Genomic DNA, 22,894 nt, shown 5'->3' with positions numbered 1-22,894 from the left:
TTAAGGAGTCAACATCACCAGGCTGCAGCTGATCTAGATCTAGCAACATTGCATCTTCCAACAGCTAATGAGTCCAGGTTTTTGGGGTTCTTCTTCTTTTCAAGCTATCCGTACAAGCATTAAACCAAAAAAAAATGCATGATTAATCCACCTTGGATACTTAACATATACAGAAATTGCTATTACTCCATAGGCACTATCATAGAGGTGCGTCTGTGCACAATAATTTCTGTGCATGGTGCAGCTTGTTATAGCTGGGTTCCCTCAGGTCAGAGGGCTAGTTTGGGCACAGCTTCCAGAGGGCTTCTGGAGGCTCAAGGGAAGACAGAAGGCGTGCGATAGATGGCAGTTTAGCCTACAATAAACTGGTTGGATCTGAACTCTATTACCTCTGAAACTATTCATCGAGCTGAGAGGAGAAACGCCAATGGCACTATATGGTAATACCACAGTAGCTATCATACGCAGAATAAAATACACCTGGAAAGTACACCCAAGTTTGATCTTGCTTCTTCACGTTTTACTGGTCACCAGCTATGAAACATTTCTCAATCTACACGCCTTTCCTCAGAAACAGAGAGTTCCAGGTTAGCAATGCATTGCTTTCCCCCAAAAGGCAACTCATTGACACAGAAGTCAATCATTTTCTCTCTGAACACAGAGCTTTCCTGTGCATAAGCGTAGCAACTTTTTTATTTCATATCTGCAATGTATATAGACATAGACAACAAATACATTAAATTTCTCTGTCAGATTTTAAATCATCAGTGCATGTTACTTTTTTCATTTTCATCCGGTATGGGATTGTGGTTAAGTCCACCACTGCACAGATCTGTTATTCTGTTCGTGGAATGTGTTAAGCCCCTACAACGAAGTAAAAGAATGCACATAAGCAGAAACTGAGTGCATATAGAACCAAAGATTTCAAATGATCAACATTCTGAAACGATAAAGAATATTGATTTTTAATTAGACAATAAGCCTTTCTGCAAGGCAAAATCTCGGCCGAAGTTGACCTTTATGGTGCTTGGGACCAGAACTACACCACATACAGTCTGTCCTTCTGTCTGACCATACCTAAGCGCTGGGTACGATGTGATTGGTATCTATTGTTCATTCATGACCTTGTTTTCGTAGGCTTTCCCATCTGGAACATTCTGTTCCCCTTAAGGAACCACAAAGCCCCTGTCTACCCAGCTCTTTCAGCACGGTGCATATTACTGCTCAATCCTCGTGTCCGCTGGAACACCTGACTCCCTCCTGAAGGGCATTACGTACCATAATTTAACCCTCGCAGAACATAGCCGTCTCCAGGACTTCACTTCAGAATCAATTTAAAATCCACGTGTACATACATAATTCATGACTAACCCAAGCAGTGTGCTTGTAATGTTATTGTGCTTTCAGCAATCTTTATCGATCCAGAATGCACACATATTTTCAGACAAGAACTATTAGGTTTAAGCAAATCTTTCAAATTTGTGACAATTTATTCTCTGAAAATGGGTTTTAAACAGGATAAAATGGAATGTAGCAGTCACCATGTGTGTAGTTCCATAGAAAGTATTGCAACACACCACAAAAAACCCCAGACCAATAATGGACATATAAAAGTCTAAGGAAATAAGGACTGACAGATGTGTACATAAACACAGCAAGATAGAACACCTGACATCAAAAGGCACTGGGAAGGCACTGATATCCACCTCTGAAGCTGCAAATCATTTGAGGGTCTCAAGGTGAGATTCTTACCTTTACAGTGACAAAATCCACATCAGCTTATGCCCATAAGGGTGAAAGTTACTGGAGAAAAAAGATGGTGTGTTTTTGTTAAGTCTAAAGACCGCAGATGCAGACACATTTTATTCTGTATAGCCTGTCCCTGTGTTCATGCGGTATTTCTGGTGGGGACACTGGTTCTGCAATGTGCTGACTGTACTTTGAGGATCCTAAAAGGTTTGCAATTACAGGTTAAGTCTGTGAGTAAAAGAGAGATAACTATAGAGTCGGTGTTCACTGTGTAAAATATTTTAGGTTGCCGTTTACTTTTCAGCCAGAGATGAATGGATAATAGCATGCTGAAATGTGGTAATTTTGCAATTTTATGCTACAGTTACCTCTATTGCCCTCAGTGAATATTGATCTTTACAGAGACATAATAAGCAAAGTTACAGCCACACTGAAATTGATGGGTAGGCATGTTTCAAATGAAGCAAGTTTATCAGTGTTTGAAATGTTAACATCATAACATAACAGTAACATTAATATGTTGATAATTATTTTTTCCAAGATCCTCAAACTGATACATGCTCCATAAAACAGTGCAATTCCTATAATTTAAAGAACATTCACAGACATGAGAAGTAGAATTCTGATCACCTGGGGGATACGGTTGGTCGTCACACACATATTCACAGGATTCAGTTAAGCATTTATAAACCACTGATTTTCTATTAAATAATCAGTTGTCTCTACATCCAGCTAATGATTTTCAGAAAACAGATATTCTATCATCAATTAATATACAAAGAAACATTTTAGCAAAATTATTATTAATACAAAATAATTAGTATTTTGACCACACTAGTACACATTAATTTTGCCCAGCAGACTGAGAGCTGACAAACCCATAGCAACAGAACACAAGGAAATAAACCATAAATATTACTTTTAAAAACTCAACAAAAAAAACAAAGAACAAATAACAGAACATTCTTTTTTAAGTTTTGTTTTTATATATAAGTGTTCAGACAGTCCACAGGTTTCATTAATAAGTTTAGTTCCTATAACATAGACAAAACATTCTCGGAAAGAACACTGGGGAAAAACTCCTCTAAAAGTCAAAAGCTCCTCTAAACAAACTGCATACAGAAACCGTCACTGGCCTTGCGTTTATTATAGTGTTTATTATAGTGTCAGGACTAAGGCAAACTTGTGGTGTGGGGTTTTGGATAAGGAGCGCAATTAGCAAACCTCAGCCTGTCAGAGGGAAAGTGAAGGCGTTTGATGAACGAGTTGACTCCGGCCCAGACCTCCTGTTGGAGCACGCAGGCCCCGCAGCCTGCGTCCGTGGCCCGCGTCCTGCGTCAGATCTTGTATTTGATCTTTCCTTTCTCGCTGATTACACATATGTGCTGAAAGAGGAGGAACAGCCAGCTGCACGGTTAATCAAACAAGCTACACCTCACCTTTATATCGAGCGAGACCGACAAATCTCCCAGCATGCAAATTTGCTCGTATCAATCTATTGGAATGCATGTTTGGGGGTTAAAGACATTATATGGCTTGGCTCGTGATCTGATGTGTTGAAACACAGTACTTAAAGACTCAATTTAGGTAATGACAGTGTAAGCAAAGAGCATCAAGGATTGGCCACTGAGGACAGTATGCTATTCTAACAGGAGTTTGTCCAGCTTTGGCTCTGCTCTCCCTGTTTTCTTCAAATACAGTGAGTCATTTATCCACATGCATTCACAAGAGTATTGCAGTCTTTGGATTGGCCTCATCTGCATCAAAGATGTTTCTGGAATTTGGAGACCATGCCACAGATCACTCCAGCTTCTAATGATTATATAAGTGCATAAGCACTTTTAAGGGTAAGCTGAAGTAGAGTAGAGCCGACAAAGATCATATTTAAGAAAACAATTATTATTAATATATTTTGGATCAAATGGCTCTGCATGAGTTTTCATAATTTTTTATTTAAGTGCTATACAGTATTGTGTCAATATGACTGCATACTGGCACTCTGAGTGAATCAAGAGGCATATTTCTGCACTTTCTCACTCAGCTCCCTAAGACCTCATACACATCCCCTGTAACCCACAATCCACTGCTTTATCTGGGAAGGAAGCAAGCTGCCACATTCGCAACTCGATTTTTATCCACTCTGATGCAAGAGGATCCCTGGAAGCAGGTAACTTGTTCAACTGCTATCATTTAACTGATGATGACAGACAACATATTATAAAGCATTATGCAACAAAAATAAGTCATTAAGTATCTGAAATAACTGTAAATGCAGTTCCACTAAGAGATGTAAACTGTACAATGGCAAGGCTTGCAATGACAAAAAAAAAAAAACGATATTGTGCATTCTTATTTTAAGGTAAACATTTTCTTTGGTAATGTAGTGCATAGTGTACACACACAAAAACCTGCTTATTACGTGTTGACAGTCCATATGCAAAATGCCTGCAAAGCACATGGAAATTCTTATGAGAAGGGAATGTGTTAGTTCAGCTTGTTGGTTAAATCGCCTGTGAGCTCAGCTTCTATAAATACAGATTGTGTAAAATACTGTACACTGTTCAACTGTGCGTCATATTTCTTGTACTTCCTCTCAACTTGACAGTCTGTGCACAAGTTCAGATATGTCTGAGGATTTGAAGGTAACACAAACTTACATTGAGGTCACGAAAATACTCATTGTAGTCCAAGGCGTAGCCGACGACAAAACGATTAGGGATTTCAAACCCAACATCTAGTAAAATGAAAGACAGAGATAGAAAAAATAATATTCATATATTATGTCAAGGGTAACTTAAAGTGCTTTCTACAACTGAAAAAGCATCCCAGACACCAAGAAAAAAAGAAGAAATATGGAAATTCATAAATATTCTATCATCAGTTACAAGTTTTACATTTTTATACGCAGTGCACAGCTGAGAAGCTTGCAAACCTCCTTTTTGGCAACTGTTCATTTTCAGTACTCAAAATATGTTGTGTCAAATGGGGTCATATGCAGTACATATTCCAGACAAGCAATGCAAATGTTTTATATGTACATTATAATCATGCTCCTACCCCACCTCCTACCCACCCCCCCCCACCCCCCCCACCAAGAATGGAAATAAGTTGAATGCACATACAGTCTGGTAGGCTGCTTACACCATTGGGGACCCTCTTGACAAGCAACCTGAAACACAAATCATGGAGGCACTGAATGTTGCCTTCAGTTCAATTCATTCCAAGACTGACAGCCCCAATAAGCACTCACAGGGCCTGGACAGAAAGACCAGAAGCTTTAATGAAGTGTCCATTGATTTGCCTCACCCTGCAACTTTGACCATCTTCGGTCTGAACTTCTCCACGTGCTTCAGAAGGGCCTTCATGGTCTTTCCAGTGTCAACTATCGCCTGAGGAGGTAAGAGGTCTCCTCAAAAATTCAATTGTCACTAAGCGGTCACAGCCAACGTGTCATCTGTTTCCTTACAAATGCCAGAATAAAGGACATCTGATTGGAAGATCTACGCTTTCTCTTTATGTCCCCTCTATGCATTCCACACACTTGGAGCACGGTAACATTTTAATGAAATGATGCCATTTTCCCCCCCAAACAGAATATACAATATCAAATTGTGTGCATATATTTACACAATGACTGTTAATACAATTGGGATGGGATGAGTCATCAGACAGATAGATAAATACATTCTACAGAGTGTGTATATTTGTACGTATATTAGGCATGCTTCCCATAGGTCTGATCTTGCATTTCATGACAAATTGCCATGTCTCCCTCTCTGATGGAGCAGCCCTTCACTGTAAAAGAGGCAGGTCTGAAGCATGTCCTGCACTGGTCGTCTCTGTAGACTCACTGTCAGCATGCATGTGGCTTCACAGCACGCCCCAGATGCAGCAATGGGAATCCTAGGACCCCCGTCTGCCCCAGGGAGGGACCTGCTAGAGGAGCGGGAGGCCCTCAGACAGACCTTGCCACTCTTTGCTCTCCCTCAAAGTTCTCCTGGCTCACCTGCCTATTGTGCACCTTCACCTTTCACACGCGACACATGATTATCTTTCCTCATTGTCCCAGCGTGTGTGTTAGGGGTTCAGCTTACTGGGCGTCGGCCACCGTAAACTACTAACCTGTTTTTTTTTTTTTTGTCTCCCAGCCTACCTTTGAAACAAAAGTGTCTTTCAAAGCGATTGACACTGAAAGGTAACAAAAATACAAAAATGCTTCCTGAAAGCTTGCACTGTGTGCTTATTGTTAAACTTCTCATCAACAAGTATTCTGTGTTAATTCCGGAAAAATTAAAATGACTGCGGCAGGATTTACGCATCTTATATGCTTTCCATACGGGACTGAGGGTGCTGTTATTGGCTGAAATTCTCTTTTATTGACCATGTTATGAACTTTCATTGTCACAAAAGGGCCATAGTAAATGCTTCAGTACTCTTTAAATACCATATTTATTATAATGAGAACTCCCTAATACATCTGCTTGTGCTCCTTATAAATGTATCCACTCGAATGTGAAATCTGTTTTATGATGGACACCAACGGGTGGTGACGGAAAGGCTACACATGGGTAACCTGAACACACCTTGTTTAAGAGCCCTCTCGTGCCTGTCTAGACGGCAGCAGCATTTCACGTATTTCACAGGACCCAGCAATAACAGGTTAATCATAGCTTTAGTCCCATCTGAAATGGGTGTTTTCTTTTTCCCTCACGTTCTCTTCTGGGGCCACACACGAAGTTTGGAAGGGGGGGGGGGCATGTGGGGGCCCAAAGCCACGGGAAGGTGTACCCCAGTTCTAAACACATCCAATGATAACATCCAGAGTAGCACAAAACAAAGAAGTAGGTCACACTCTTTAAAAAAAGGAAAACTTTAAAAATAATTGGTCAGGACTACATAAGGCTGATTCTTTGGTAAATCATATGATGCCCCAATTACAGCTAAGGGCTGCGGCCTCTCTAGTAGTTTGAGTGCAGTTACGTTGATTGGTACATTTTGAAATAACTGTTTTGACTATACTGTGAGCCACTAACTCTGAGTTTCTGTACAAATGAATAGGTAAATCCCTTGTTCAATTGTTATTTGAAAGACATTATTACTGGATACCGTTTCCTCACAGAAATGTTAATGATGCATTTGTATTTAACCTGGGTTGTTTTTTCTGTATATCTTTTGTTGCAAACAATGCCAATTACATGATTCATAGTGGCAGGCTGCAAATGTATGAATCTGTTCAGTATTCAAAATAACAATGTTTGCTGAAATTTCCAAAAGTTGTAGGAATGAGTTTTGAGAATATCGGTTACAAAACGTCTACTGAGCAAACGTCTCTGAATGTACAGCATTTTCTGGTTCACAGTAAAGAGAAATAGCTACATGGTATTTTCCTGTTTTCCTGACACATCTACAGTATACACACACATCTAAATTCAGTACAGCCTATCAGCCTATTTTCAGAATGGTGATTTCTTTTTCAGTGAAGAAAATATAAAATGTAATATTGTTGACTTACCTCCACAATTAAGACATTCTTCATTGCATGTTAAAACAAAACAAAAGAAACAAATGTTATGTTTGGTTAGGCATGAATTGCATAATCACACCTCTGAACCTGACAAATTCTAAAATTACCGCTGTCAAACCAGTAGGATTTAGAGCCTTAAAGTGATAAATGAAACTGTTCCTGACAACCTATGGTTACAGTAGGAAGTTATAGGCAAGCCCTCAGATAGCTCGTTCTAACTGAAGGCCTCTCATTTTCTTCCACAAAATACACATTTGCCTCTGTACATGGCTCTCCTATGATTTCCCCTACCAACAACGTCTAAAAAGATTCAGAGGGCTTCCTCTTTTTTCTTCTTTGCAATCTATTTTGAAACCATGTGTTCAAATAATGTGTTTGTGTATACACCAGACTGTGCAAAGCCCTCTAAAACTGTGTTCAAACAGTAAATAAGGTTTGTGTCCACATTACGAGGCTGGGCACGGCCATGTTTGACGACCAACATTTAGACACATTGTGTTAACCAAACAGTCTTAATGGCTGTTGTCCTGGCAACATAATGATACATTTTTGAGCATGAGCGTCCAGTCTATTGTGTCTATTGTCTATTGTGGACAGGCTTTGCAGCCCGAAAGCAGAAAAGAGGAAGGCACATTGGCTAGTCTTCTAAGCCACTGCCTTCTAAGCCAGCAAACCCCAGGAGGCACTGTGTAACACTGGGAAGTGCTGGATTACCAAAGACGGTCACACCTGTGGGCCATCGACCTGCTGTGTCATACCTGTGCACGGAATGGTCTGACTCATTGTCATGACAACCCTCTTCCTGCGGGGGGGGGGGGGGGGGGGGGGGTTCTTGCAAAACTACTGAACTAAGGTCAATCCACAACGTGGCATTCTTGCTCCGTTCGGCCAGCTCACAGAAGAATGTAGTCATGAGCTACAGTTCAGGGGCACTCCAACCTCCTGCCCCCCCCAAGCACAGACGCAATGCGTTGCTGTAATCACGTTAGCAGGCCTGAACGACCCAACATGGCGCTCCCAAGCTCCGATATCCTTCAAAACACCCACACTCAGAGTTATATAAGCACCGCACAGCTGCCAATCAAACAGCTTGCCTACTGGCAGCGGTACACAGAATCACTACCCACGCCCAAAACCCTGGCACCACTCTTTACTGCGTACTATGATGTAATGGTGTGTGATGGAGGCGTTGAAATGAGCTGCTGATGATGTCAACAGCCGAGGATCAGCCTGTTCAGTCGACATGGCTTACAGTTTCACGGATACGTAGCAAAATGCTAAGAGCGTGTTACAAGTAATAACTTATGCATAGTCTTATCTAAATAGCTTTTAAAAATTGTTTATGCTCCAGTATGTTTTACAACACATTTCATATGTATTTAAATATATAAACTCATTTTTATATTTTAACATATCTTTTGGGCCACTATCGTAAATATATGACATACTGTATATCAATATCACGAATGAATGTTGAAATGTATTCTGAAGGTATACTGCAATAAACTTTATCAAACCATTATCTTCCCCTTCGTCTTTGGGGCGGTAACAGCATAATATGTTGGGAGATGTGAAAGAATCTTTCGGCCCCACAGGGGTTTCAGTGTGCAAACATTCCTGACTGTCAGTAAAGTAAATTATTGTACTCCCTCTTGTGGCGGATATCTCTGACCTCTGAAAGCAGCGGAAGACAGAGACATGAGGGCTGACCGTGTTGAAGCAGACAGATGGTCGAGTATTAACACACAGCCTTATTAAAACTGCATTAATCATGTGCAATTCTGAGCAAACAGCTGTAAGTACATTTTACTGCAAAACATGCAGGAACTGTATTTCTTTCACAGAACTGTGCTTCACCAAAAGTCTTAATTTTTTGTATCCAATGAGGGGATCATATTGTGAGAGAGCAGAAGATGCCCCACAATGTCCTACTGTCCCCTCTCGTGACAATTTTGGAATAGCTGTGGGAAAAAGTTGGATGTTGATCATATTTTTGACCAGAACCAGAGCCATATGCCAAGTCATATCTTCAATAGAAACAGTGTGAAAACCAAGCAGGTCATAAACACATGCTTGATGTTATCCAGTATGACATGAGTGTGACATAATAAGGACTTCACAGCATCCATACAGATATGACTATCTGTCCAAATTCACTGCCTTCACTTGATTATTTTTGTCCTCTTATCAGAAAATTAATAAGCTGAATAGCTTTGACATGTGTATGTATGGAAGCCACAACGTGAATAAAGAGTTTATTGTAAAAAAAAAAAAAAAGTATGTGGCATTTTATGCTACACACAGTTAACAACCAAAAAGCAACTCAGTCTTTCACCTAAGCACTAGAGTGTATGTGACGTTTGGTACAGGAGTGACATGATACAGGAATGACTCACTATCACAGATACACATTGCAAACAACTGCTATGAAGTAACTCAGATGAGGCCATTTGGTCATAAGTGATAAGGCACCCAACCCTTTACTCTGAAACAGACCAGTAGCTCACCTTACAATGGGGCATGAAATTAAAAGTGGGTCTTCTAGAAAAAGTCAAGAAACATGTCATTGGACCATTGGGAAAAAAAACTGGACAGTGTAGAGAGATGTCTATAGACCTAATAAACAGCCCTTAAAAGACAAACTTAATAAATACAGTGTCCACAGTGCCATGAAACCAAACCCTTTCCCTCGCTACACCACTGAATGGATGTCCAGGCCTGAGTCACCCTTGGCAATGGGGCTGAATATCTGTTCAGCCACTCTGACAACCATAATAACTCTGCAGATAGAGGCAGTGAGGTGTGAGTCAGAGATCCTGTCCCCTCTTTCACAGAATGCCACTCTCCCTGACCCTTGGCTTCAGCGATGGATAGGCAGCTGGAAGTCCCCCTCTGTCAGCAGAACATGAAGTGAGAGCCCCTCCAGAGCTCAGCTGCTACGTGGTTCTCCCCTCTCCTCCTGTGTCGGGTTACAGCCTGACCCTGTGACCTCAGTGACCACACTCCCTGACAAGGTCAACGGGGTCACGCAGCGAGATCCCCGGGCCTGGTCGGCCTCTGCTTTCCCTACAGAGAGGAAATTCCACTCTCTCCTCCACCGGAGGAAGGACCGCCTGTGGAGGAGAGTGCCCCCTTGTGGCCTGAGTGCAAACCCTTTTGCGGGGTGAGAGTCATGTCACGGGAATCTCCCGTTTCAGAATGGCAACGGTTCCATGGAAGCACAATAATTTCCACTGGTTGCCATCTTAATCTAAGTCATATCTTTTAACAGGGCAAACTGCTTCAGTGGGGTGACTTTAGGCCTTTTTTACCGAAGAGAGCAGTAAGTGTTTGAAAGTGAATAACTGACAAAACCTTGAATGAACCGTACAACTGTGCAACAGACATCTCATCCTATTACTGGCTGGTTTAGTGTTGAATCATACAGAACTAAATCTTTTTTTAACCAGAAATCTGACAACGAGTTGAAAATTTACAACCAGTTAGAAAATCTTTGGTGTCAACAAAGAATAAAAGCCTTTTGTTTTTCAGCCAGAGATGGCAACGTACAATTCTTTGATTCGGCAATGACTCTTAAACCGAGCCAAGAAAATGAATCATTTTAATTTAATTTTTTGAAATGAAAAATGGGGATCGCTTAGCTATACAGACGAGCCGTAATCCCCACATGTTTCTCGTTTGTCTGGTTTGACGTATACTCGTGATCAGACAGTCAAGGCTCGTGCCAGCACGCTGATTTCGTGCTCTGCAAATTCAGATCATAGCCTCATTTGTCATAACTGCAGTTGTATTGTGAATAAATGCTTTAAAGAATCCCTTTAAACATCTCTTGAGGCAGGCAAACATTTGATTATCATTATAAGGCCTAGTCTATGACAAACTCCCTTGCACATTACCTTTCCATTGAGAACAGAAAGGTCCTCAGCTCCTATGATATGCAGATCTTCTGTGGACTGGTCATTCTACAAGAGAGAGAAAAGCACCTATGAAGACAAGGGTTGACGAGGCAACAGTTTACTAATGAACTGTCCAGTTGTGAAATGGAATTTTACCATCCACAATATTGCCATTAATGTCAGAGAGAGAGAGAGAGTCCTCCATCATGCTTAGCAACACAAACGTGTTTCATTTGGAACAGGTTCTGCTTGCTGGAAGCCAGATTCAAAGAGTCAAGTGGCCCTCTGATCTTGAGACGCAGCTAATATGCTTTGCTTGGATAGGACCATCCCTCTCTCACACTGACCAGAACATTGCACAGAAGGGTGGGGCATGTGAACCGTGTTGTCGAAGTAGGACCACCGGGACAGGATGTTGCAGCTTGAGCCAGAGTGGGTTATTCTATTGGGCTCTAAATGTGTGCTTTCCCTGTGGTCAATAAAATGGTCATCTGCACCTCAGACATAAAAGTGGAATTATGTTTCACCAACAGACTGTGAATGTATGTGACGTTTGTTTGTGAGATCAACAAAAACACCAGAATACCCCTGATGCCACCAGGCAATCTGTTCTTATCTGTAGTCATACAGTACCAGTACATTAAGCTGGGCTTGTATTTGTTACTAGGGAAACTTTCTTATCACACACTTATCTCTCTATGGTCTTTTTTCCGGTCGTGCATAGCAACTTCAAACCAAACAGTCCGATACAGAGGATGTTGCTCAATGCTATGACCTCAGTTGAGTCTCACAGCAGAAAGTGATACTCTTTATGAGCTTCATCGATCTTCATAACAAATCTGACAGATCCAAACAGGTGCTATCTTTAGATACACATGACAAGCCCTTGCTTCCACTGTGTAATTCTTTTCAATGATGCACGAACACAAGGTGTGTGGGTTTTCTGTTTTGATTTGCTTAGTGGATAACTGTATTGAGTTCAGCTTACAGGGGTTATATCTCAACATATTATACAGTTATACAGCTGGACATTTACTGAGGCAGTTCAGGGTAGGTACCTTACTCAAGGGAATCGAACCTGCGGCCTTCCCCTCATAAGCCCAGCTCCTTGACCACTCCAGGCAAAAAAAACTGAGGGCTTCAATCAATCAATAAAACAATCCAGGTTCTCTATGCTCTATATCAGTCAATCAATCAATCAATACGTTGTCAGTCATACTTTACATTATATATAACTGAAAGGTTGTCAGGTGGCTTCATTGATAGATTAGGCATGTAGTGAGCAGCAGTGTACTGCAGCAGAGCTGTAACATGACTTCAGTGCTCTCTTACGACTTCATCCCAACACCCTCAGTCTGAGGGTGCAGAGAGGAATCCAGCATCCAAGCTGGCAACCTCAAACATTCCATACATCCCAAGGAGGATGTAAAACAAGGGGGAGGCCAGCATCCACCCTGGCAACCTCACATATTCTTTACATCACAGGGAAGCAATGGGATGGAAAGGAGCCCGGATTCGCCTTGGCAACCTCAAATACCCTCCACATCGGGAGGAGACAGAATCATCTTATCCTTGTCTATCAGTCTTGCCAGCTCTAACAATGGAGTAACAACATCTTGCAGCTTCAGATCTAGCATCTGATCAGAATTACCCAGTGCAACAACATCATTTGAATATCTTGCATACAACCAATGAGGAGTTTATCGTTGCCATTTCTGACCAGCCATAATTAAATCGTCCATGTTTTTGAGAGTGGTCAGTCAGCTCTAATTTATCAAGCGTGATACTAATTGTGTATAATTGGCATAATCAGATTTAGGTAATTAAACTGCTTGACAGATGCAGCATTCCTCCAGCAGTTCCTATGATAGCCTCAAAAACAACAGTCATGCGGTAATATAACATGGAATGTGCAATGATTCAGTGACATCAGCGACTACAGTGGAATGCCTACAGTTTTCAGGCCGTGCCGACCCACAACAAGAGATAGAGCTGTTTTTTTCCACAAAATCTTTAAGGTCTGCTGATCCTGACAACAGTCACTATACTTTTACAACAGCACCCCCTGCTGACTGTAATGTAGTACTACAGTAGACACTGGTAACTGTGATTCATGAAAGAACAAATTCAGTTCAATTCATATTCGGTGCAGATCAGGCTGACGTACAGGTGCCGTCAGCAAAATTCACCTCAAAATTCACAGGGAACAGAAATTGATTCTGCAGCGGAAGGCATCAACCAATAACAACACACCGCAAAGGCCTTACCATGTAAATGATCAATGCGCTCTCAGGGGTTATCTCCTTCGCCGCGCCTGAGGAGAGCTAATCTGGAATGCTAGCCAGCATAACGGAGGCAATTTTGCAGACCGAACGAAATCCACTCTGCGTCAACAAAACAGCTCTCACTCACTGAGGGGTTTTCATTGAACACAGCTCAGCTGTCTTGTGACCGAAACTGAAGAAAAAAAACTGCTCGCTGTCTTTTTATATTTATAGTACATCATCTCCTTCCAACCACTGTCTGGCTCTGACTCAGTCTGCACTAAGAAAAGGGAGGTACAGAACTGAAAGATTTTAAAACAGGACGGACAGCTCTTCAGTAAAGCAATTACATATGACTACCAGTGTCTGACAGCATGATATCAGCTCCCTAACCGACAATGAATGGTGCACTATGGTAGAATCTTAAAAAAGCTTGACAGGGGTATGATAGATTCACAATGATGCCATGGGGTTGAGTGATTCACAATGATGCCCCGGGTATGAGTGATTCACAGTAATGTCATGTACACAGTCTGCTCAATCTCTCCTCTCCCAGATGAGTTCCTTTCATTACAGTACACCCCAGTCAGAGACAGTAATTCACCACCATGAAAACACATTGTCCATCTAAAGCACCCAGCTACAAATGAACATCTACTGGGAATACAGGGTTAACCTGATGGCATCTTCAATGAGAGGAGACTTGTTTTCCAAAGCAAATGCCCTGGCAGAGCAGTGGTATCCCATGATTTGGTCTAACTGACTAACTCCTATTCAGGTTTTCAAATAGATTATTTTGAACTATGATCCTCAGATAGCTGAAGTGGGCAGTACTGAAAAGATGCCTAGCGTGGAAGCAAAATTATAGTGACTAACTCCTCTGAGTGTTCAAAGCTGCGTTACTGACCTCAGTACACCCACATGGCTTGCTTTAATGTACTTGTGAATGGGAGGAATCTCGTTATTGGCCTAAGAACAAAGACATGCAGAGTCTAGTGGAGGCCACAGCCCTGTTAATCTCAGCTGCCCCTCAGACACAGGGAATCAATAGGCATTCTGTGCCCTTAAATCTATGACCACAAACAGCCCTGACCCGCACTCTCCAGTCATGAGTGAGGAGCTAAGCCCAGAGACACTGTGGCCGTTGTCCCAACCGCCTTCCGCAACAAATCAGTGATATGCACCATTCGGCACGGAAGAGAGAGTGAGGCTCTGTGAACCCTGAAATGGGAGGAGATATCGCATACGATCAATGACTCACTGATTTGAACCAATCAATGTGCGTTGCCGTCAAGAGCAAAGTCTTCTACTGGTTCATGTGATTCAGTGATTGACAGCACATTGAAGCTCCACCTCCATTACGGGGTTCTTCATTGCGGATGCATTTTTCTTGGCGTGGAGTGTTATTCCAGATCGGGTTGCTGCCACTGCCCCTTCCCCTCTCACCAGCACCACTTCCTAGAACCCCCTTTCCACCCTAGCAAGGGGTTTTTATATTTTTGTATTTTCATAAAACAGCAACCCTTGATTTATATTCGCACATGACAAACAATATGTTTGAAGATACAAACACATACAACATTCAAATATTCAAACAGTCCTTTCAGAAGTGAAAATATTCACCATCTGATAGATTCCAGATCTATTTGACTACTGTTGCATTTTAATGATGGCACAAAATGGCCCTAATTCTGTGGATGGCAAAAATATTTCTGGTAAATATGAGGAGTCGATGAACAGTACCAGTCAAAAGTTTGGACACACCTTTCTTCCTTTATTTTGACTATTTTCCACATTTTAGAATAATAGTAAACACATCAAAACTATGAAATAACACAAATGGAATTATGCGGTGACCAAAAAAGCATAAAATAAAAACCATGATACATTTTAGATTCTTCAAAGTAGCCCAAACATTTTTAAAAATTAAATTTTTTTGGAAAAAAGTCTTTAGATCAAAAAGTCTTTGAATGCGTGCTTCCCATTATCTTAATCAGGTGTCTCCAAACCTTTGAATGGTACTGTACGTTAACAATCTGACCCGAGTCCGTCTCATTTCACGTTGAGTCAAGTGACGTGCATTTGATGCTAAATGCCCCTTTCCCCAGTGTCCTTCCTCTAGGATATAAATACATTGAGGCCCATAACTGTCAGAGAGGGGTTTGAGAATGGAGCAAGATCCCATCTCAGTATCTGCAAGCTCAGCGACTTAGTGCTTGTAAAAATCAGCGGTAAAAGGACTGCTGAAGGCTTGGGGGGGAACCCTCTTAGTAAAGCGCGGCTGGGAGCAGTGGATAGGCCTCGGCATGAGCTTAGAGAGACGAATGCTGAATAATTCAAACGCCTGCACTCCTTACGTAAGAAATCTTGCATTCAACACGGAATCTAATCCGATGCAAAAGTGGCAGCCTGCTCACACAGATGATGTAATCCACGAATCATTAGTTTCCCTGCTCTTCAGACAAGCGCAGCTATCAAACCTTAAGGTAGGTTCATATTATGGTTCATATACAGTATGTGTTCATCTTAAGTTGTTTTCCGGTATAGAGCACCAACAAAAAGCTCGACTCAGCAACTCTGACACTATATCCAAAAAAACTCTTACCTTCTCATTTTAATGAGGATTTGTCTAGAGTAAGAACAGAACAGGACCCTTCTTTGAACACACTTTCTGATTATCAGATAATCTCGTACCCCATTCTTTTTGTAAAAACAGATTTTTTTTAAATAAGGACAAAACAAGAAAAACAAAGAAAAAGAGAGGCCCAAGAAGAAAGTTAATCTTGTGAATTCTTTTTTCAATACAAATAAGCTTGCAACGAAAGATTTCTTTGTAGCCCATAAATTAAACATAAGACATAAGGCAGCACAGCTCCTGTTCAAAGTGCAAAGCCTTAAAAACTGAGCGAAAATATGTGGAAAGCTTTTGGGCCTCGCTGCTTTTGTCTCAGACATAAAGTCGGGGAACAAAGCTTTCTTAAAACAGTCTGCCTGAAAAGACAGCCAATAAAGGCCTGGGTTGATTAGCAGCCCTAGGTATAAAAGAAACAGTGGCCTGTCCCCCTCCCCAGAGCTGGGGCTTGCTGTTCTTTGTGCTGAACATGGAGCTCAGCCAAGATCAGAGTTTAATAGGGTTGTCTAGTGACAGGTGAGCCGAGTCACAAAGAGTGAATATTCACAGCAGGGCTCTCCTGGAGAGAGAGAGAGAAAGAGGAGAGAGAGAGAGAGAGAGAGAGAGAGAGAGAGAGAGAGAGAGAGAGAGAGAGAGAGAGAGAGAAAGAAAGAGAGAGTGAGTATGAGAGAAAAGGAGACAGAGACAGACAGACATAGAGAGCAAGAGATAGAGATGAAATGACAGAGAGAGAGAGAGAGAGAGAGAGAGAGAGAGAGAGAGAGAGAGAGCATCATGGTTTTTAAGGACAATTAAATATTGTCTGTGAGTATTGCTTAATGCCACTCAGGATTGTCGAGGTGCCGTATACAAAAAGCTGGAAACACTTAGGATATTTATAATTATGTTGCTTAATACAAACATGCTAATGTTTAAAGTCCATCTATAGACATGAAGCACGCAAAAAAAATTCTATGAAAACCACTAAATAATAATTAATGATACAAAAAATGAGCCAGGTTTGACTGGACAAAATTAAGAACGTTGCCAAAATTGAAGCAGGCCTCCATGCTAATGATCTCTTTCACATGTATTTGTCAATGAAAAAGACAAATCTTTCTAGCTATCTATACATACATTTTAAAGTTATCAAACTGAACAAAAATAAACCGGGCCATGGGGAAACACAGTAAAAAAGAGCAAGAGGGGAAGTATGGCCAGATGAGATTCGATCCTAGGACTGCACTGAGTGAAGTCAAGGAGCGTTATCTCTCTGAACCATAGCGTACTGCTGAGAGAGAAACAAGTCAGACAGGGTAATAAAGACAGCAGCAGGAGTGACATCATCCACCTTCTCTGGGCCATACAGGTAATGTGTACACCTGCTGACCTATCACAGCAGGAGCTGGGGCTTGTGGGCGGGAACACTGAGTTACTTTGGCTCACCAGCAAATCAGTCAATGTTAATGTCACTGTGTTAGGTCGTGAAGGTTTTCCTTTGATTTTTTACATTAGCCTTCAAGCTGAGTTATTCTAATGCAATTGCGTTGTTTTAAACCCATGTTAAAGCCAAGCACACCAACAAGTGTCAAGGTGTATTTGTGAGAACAATTAATGCAGCTCAGTAAAAGACTGGACAAGTTTTAGAAAAAGAAATCCTCTAATAATTGTACTGTAGGATGTAGAATTCCCTCAGCATAATTTATGCCAATGAATATGCCATTAATATAAATAATAACACAACAGAAAAGGGCTGCTCTGCTTGGGAAAACAGACCCTTCTCAAGTATAGAAAGGCAACTAAGTTCAATTATATGGAAAAATATGACATTGCCAAAAAAAGACACTAAATGTTTGAAGCTACGTCACTCATACATGTTAAATTGCAAACCATAACAGATATTGACACATTAATATATCTCACTTCACATATAAATTTGAACATATTTTATATCACATTCTGTATTACAAGCTGTGGAAATCATAAACATTTTCAAATACATCTAGAATATTTTGACATATTTCAAAGTCTCATTGGATTATGTGTTTTCAATTTCAAGAAAGTATTCGATTTTGGAGGGACACATTGATCATATTTACTTGAATTATCAATAAAACTGGTCAAATGGGGTTATTGTATGACACTAAATAAAATAATAAAAATATATATAAAAGGCAAACTTCCCATGTGAAAACGGTAAAAAAAGAGCAAAATGGGGAAGTATGGCCAGATGAGATTCGATCCCAGGACTGCACTGAGTGAGGTCAGGGATCTCTATCTCGCTGAACCATTGCTACTGCTGAGAGAGGAATGAGTCAGACAGGGTAATAAAGACAGCAGCAGGAGTGACATCATCCAACTGCTCTGAATAGGGAGGGGCCACACTGCTAGCACACACACCCACTGACCTATCACAGCAGACTCCTACTTGTTAGGGGGTGTGGTTTTATTAGTTCATTTCTTCTGCATATCCGTGTGTGTGAATAACACTAGGCCAGGTAACTAGAGCATTCCTCCAGTTTGAATTTCTAACTCTTTTTTTTTTTACTGCCGTCTTTCAATGCAATCAGCCTGTTTAGGCCACAAAGTCATGGCATGACTACTTTGTTATTTCTCTCTCTCTCTCTCTCTCTCTCAACAGCCTACACTTATATGAACTCAACTCAACTCACTTATATGAACTCAACAATTTAAAATTGAGGGATTTTTTAAAAATAAAAATAAATGAATCACATACTATTTGCAGAGGGTTCTGAGTGGGTAGAGATGAATTATCAAAGCACGCGGGCATGGGGCACAGCGGCTGACATGCTCACCAGGTAGCTCTTGAGCCTGATGAAGTCCACCCTCATGAGCAGGGACTTGTTGGAGTTGCGGCTCAGGGCCTTGATGAACTCCACCAGGTCTGCGCAGAACTGGTACCCGCCCTTCAGAACACACAGGACCACGATGTCGTGATCCCCGATGTCATCCATGATGTTCCTGGCCAGACGTTCCGTCCTGCAAGTCAAACCAGAATGGGGCCCCTGTCGTTATCAAGAGCTCCCAGCCTGCAACATACCAGATGCCCAATCGGGGCCCAGAACTCACATGACATATCTGTATGGGATGCAGTGCAGTTACATAGGAATATGTATGTGAAAATTGTAGATCTTACCAGAAATTAACAAAAATGCACATGTGCAGGATCAGATAAATGCACAGGCTGTTCAGTAATAGCTACATGTTTGGCTTTATTTGAGCATTATTCTAACATAATCAAATATTAATATCACCGCTCCATATCGTGACAGCTGGCATATGCGAACAGCAAAGATGAGAATATGAGAAGACCTCATTACAATATAGATACGATAGGTATGAAACCTAATTTTTGGTTTCTTATTCATTGTCATTGAGAATGTCACAGGTGGGCTGCATTAGGACTTCTTAAGTGGAGCTGAAATTGGCTGCTGTAAAAAATGTAGAACTTGAGATGAGTTGAGGACTTGCCAAAGTATGACAGTTATAGGAATGACAGTGACAGGGGTGGGAGGGGCTTAGCATAGTTCCATTACTGAAGTCATCGTTCCCCTCAGGAAGGCATGCCAATGTCATTTTGCCAAGCCTGTGCAGCTAGAGAGAGGCAAGAACTCAACTATCAAAGCTGAGCTCAGATATTCCAAGCACAAGGTGAGTGACAGTAGCCACAGTCTGTTTCATTTACTTATTTTGTGGTTTGCACACACTTTTAAAATGTGTTGGTGCTCCTTATAAACCTAGCATAGAGCTTTGTAATTGCATGATTTCGCATGCTTGATTTTCGTATCATATAACACATGATATGTTATATGTGCAGCAACAGTAATTTTTCCAAGAATATGGCTAAATCACATGATGTTGTGTGTATCTGTCTGTGTGTGTGTGTGTGTGTGTGTGTGTGTGTGTGTGTCTGATAAATAAACATATTGATTTTCCTTAACTGCTCTGCCTCCAGTATATATACAAAGATAGGGCTTCCACAAATGTCAAATTCAGAACAGGCTCTGACTCCTCTCTGAGTGAAAGAAACAGAACTCCTTACCTTGGCACTGGCAGCGATCCCAATTAAGTGTTGATAAATAAATAAATGGCTTCCACCGAGAGCGAAACCTGACACTGGTTTTAAGAAGTGCGTGCTACGGGCCACAGAGCAGGCGTGCTGAGGGCTTCGCTGCTGTTTATTAGCTGCAACAGCCATCAATGGTCACATGATCTACCACAAGCTCAGACTCTTCTCATTAGCCCAGGCGCACCACTGCACAGAAATCACCCATTCATTTTTCTGCACATTTTGTGTGCTCAGTGTACCATCCAAATACGATCAATTTCCGCTTCTTCCTTGTCTTCTTCTTATTATTACATATTTGGGAGATGCTGTGATTCAGGTGTGCTTCACAAGGCCATCATGGACAGATGCACTGAAGCAGCAAGAGTAATAAGAGCAAAGGCCAGCCAGCAAACACAGTGATTGACTATTAGGCTAATTACAGTGCTAACATATAAGCACGGTCCATAACAATTCTCATTAAGAGCTAAACTGCGCTAACGTCCATGCGATCCATGCAAGCAACACTGCGGTACTTAGCAACGTATCTTTGATGTATATCTCTGGACAACACACACAGAACACACACACACACACGTACATACACACGCAATCAAGAAACCAGGGTCGAGAAACCTTTATCTGCAGGCAGATGTGCATATGCAGTTAATGGACTCGTGCAAATAGTCATTAGACTCCATTACCAGCTGTTTACAATCACTCTGGATCAGGGCTGAGTAATGGCCGATTACCTGTCCATGATGATGCCATGAGGGATGTAGACACACTCTAAGTCCCCAGAGTAGTGCTCGGGGTAAGTAAAGAGGTCCAAACGATAGCCTGGCCAATCATCTCTGATCTAGAAATCAAATCAATAAATAAATACACAAATCAATCGCTCACTTTAATTGAAGGGCAGTCTATACTGAGAGTGGCCCATGAGTGGTTGTAGACAAATGATGACATATTGTTCTGTTTGTGTGTGTGTGTGCGTATATATATATTATATATATGTGTGTGTGTGTGTGTATTAAAGGAACCCCAAAACACAACCGATATTCTCAACAGGCTACAGATATTTAGGTACTGAGTCATTCAAACAGACAATGCAACAACAAGTGAACAAAGAGAAAAACACAATGTTTTGCATTGTCTATGATTTTCTTCTGATTTACATAACATTATTGATCTGGCAGGTTGCTTCAACAGTCCTTAGATCACTTTTCTGTGCCAATCAGGGATTTTAGACTGAATGATGGTCTAAAAGAAACAACTTTTGTCAACTTTTTATCAACTTTCAACAGCTTGTTGTCATCTCACTTCTCTCTATTTCCACACAGCAAGGTAAAAATAAACATATCTTACTTCCTGCTTCAAACTGGATTACCTGACAGTGACAACCTAAAGGGACTAACTGAAAGTTCCTTGGCATGGCAATGGACTGGTTGCCATTGGTTTCATTAACTGAATGATTGTATCAATTCAATCTTCCCACTGAAACGGACTTTTCCAACAAATTCAACTACAATGCTTTTTTTGGGGGGTGGGGGGGGGGGGGGGGGGGGGGGTAACTGTTCAATTAATTTTTAAAATATAATTAATATTAACATAATATAAATTTTCAATGCTATGCAAGAGCGCTATACAATGCACAAATGTATTACGAACAAGTGAACTACACATACTCCAAAGTGCTCACGACTCATTGATTTATGATGTTCGTACAGAGCACGTGGAATGTACACGAATGCACACGGAATTCGTTTTCGTATTTTGACTCAAATTAAGTTGGTTGCTCTGAAGGCACATATTAGATTCATCAGAGTTGTAACGCAATCGCTTACATCACATTGGTACAAAATACCCAAAAACAGCATCAATGTATTTACAGTGTCAGCCACAGAGTTTAAAGTTGTGCCCGAGCTGCAGTGTGGTGTTTATGTTGACACGTATACACGATCAGTCCAATCAATCACTTCACGAACTAATTTCATTGCAATCAATTATACATCTACATCCACTACAAATGTGTAAATGCAAGAACCCTTCGGAGCATATTTACAACATGAGGCTACATTTATCTTCACAACTAAATTCATCTCACAGCAATGTTGTAAACCACGTGCAGCCTAAGAACACAGCAAGGGGTTGGACTGTCTTCTAAAAGTTAAAAGTCCCTGGAAATGCACAGCATTTGAGGCGATGTGAATACTCCCAACATAGTACGGTCTGTTCATTCGTTTTCTTACAGAACTGGACAGATGCTATGCAACGCTATTGTTTATTTTGTGCAGAAACATGAGACAGGCCAAAAAATTATTTACCACAATGCCCCCGACTTTTCCTTCGGTTTTGATTATACGGCCGTCTGCCATGTTGGTTCTTCACGACCTGTCAGGCTGCCTCACTAGTCCGAAAACTTAAACCAGATAAGCGCTTAGCTTCGGAGAGGGAAAGTGGAGGAGGAGGGACACGACTGTGTAGGACTGCATCTCTCCGCCCAGATTCACAACAAAAGATGTCTTTAAAAGACTGGAAGTTTGTTCTCAAAGCCACGGTTTACGCTAACAACGTAGCTGTTTACAGAATTCTGCACCCCTGCAGCCCTCAGTCGGTAGACTGTTGAAAGTTCTCACTGAGCTAGGCTGGAATTAATCAATTGCAACTTATCTTTATTGCATGCAAGTCACTTCTAGATTGTTTTGTGAATCTGTACTTTTGCTAATGATTGGGAAAGGGCACTGTTGCCACTATCTGCAAGAAGTTGTGTAGAGAGAAGCATAA

General features: G+C 41.2%; 1 protein-coding gene across 1 annotated transcript; it reads right to left on the bottom strand.

Moving 5' to 3' along the window:
• Nucleotides 1–2,864: 2,864 nt before the first annotated feature.
• On the bottom strand, nt 2,865–22,550 carry LOC118771246 (hypoxanthine-guanine phosphoribosyltransferase-like). The gene is made up of 9 exons (XM_036519184.1): nt 22,435–22,550; nt 20,863–20,969; nt 18,861–19,044; nt 11,170–11,235; nt 7,262–7,279; nt 5,056–5,138; nt 4,872–4,918; nt 4,407–4,483; nt 2,865–3,134 (listed from the first exon to the last, which is right to left on the bottom strand). The coding sequence occupies exons 1-9, from the start codon at nt 22,483–22,485 to the stop codon at nt 3,087–3,089; spliced, it is 681 nt and encodes a 226-aa protein (XP_036375077.1). The 5' UTR covers nt 22,486–22,550; the 3' UTR covers nt 2,865–3,086.
• Between the last annotated feature and the right edge of the window lie 344 nt (nt 22,551–22,894).

The sequence above is a fragment of the Megalops cyprinoides genome, chromosome 24 (genome assembly GCF_013368585.1).
Source record: "Megalops cyprinoides isolate fMegCyp1 chromosome 24, fMegCyp1.pri, whole genome shotgun sequence".
Lineage (NCBI taxonomy): Eukaryota > Metazoa > Chordata > Actinopteri > Elopiformes > Megalopidae > Megalops > Megalops cyprinoides.
Note: the sequence above shows the minus strand (reverse complement) of the source record. Positions and strands in the feature narration are given on the sequence as shown.

Excerpts from the sequence above, each read along its gene's own strand:
- LOC118771246 (XM_036519184.1), bottom strand. The coding sequence starts at position 22,485 with ATGGCAGACGGCCGTATAATCAAAACCGAAGGAAAAGTCGGGGGCATT. Across the intron at positions 4,919-5,055 it reads AAGATGGTCAAAGTTGCAGG|GTTGCTTGTCAAGAGGGTCC; the intron begins GTGAGGCAAATC and ends TTTGTGTTTCAG. Across the intron at positions 3,135-4,406 it reads AGTATTTTCGTGACCTCAAT|CACATATGTGTAATCAGCGA; the intron begins GTAAGTTTGTGT and ends CTCCTCTTTCAG.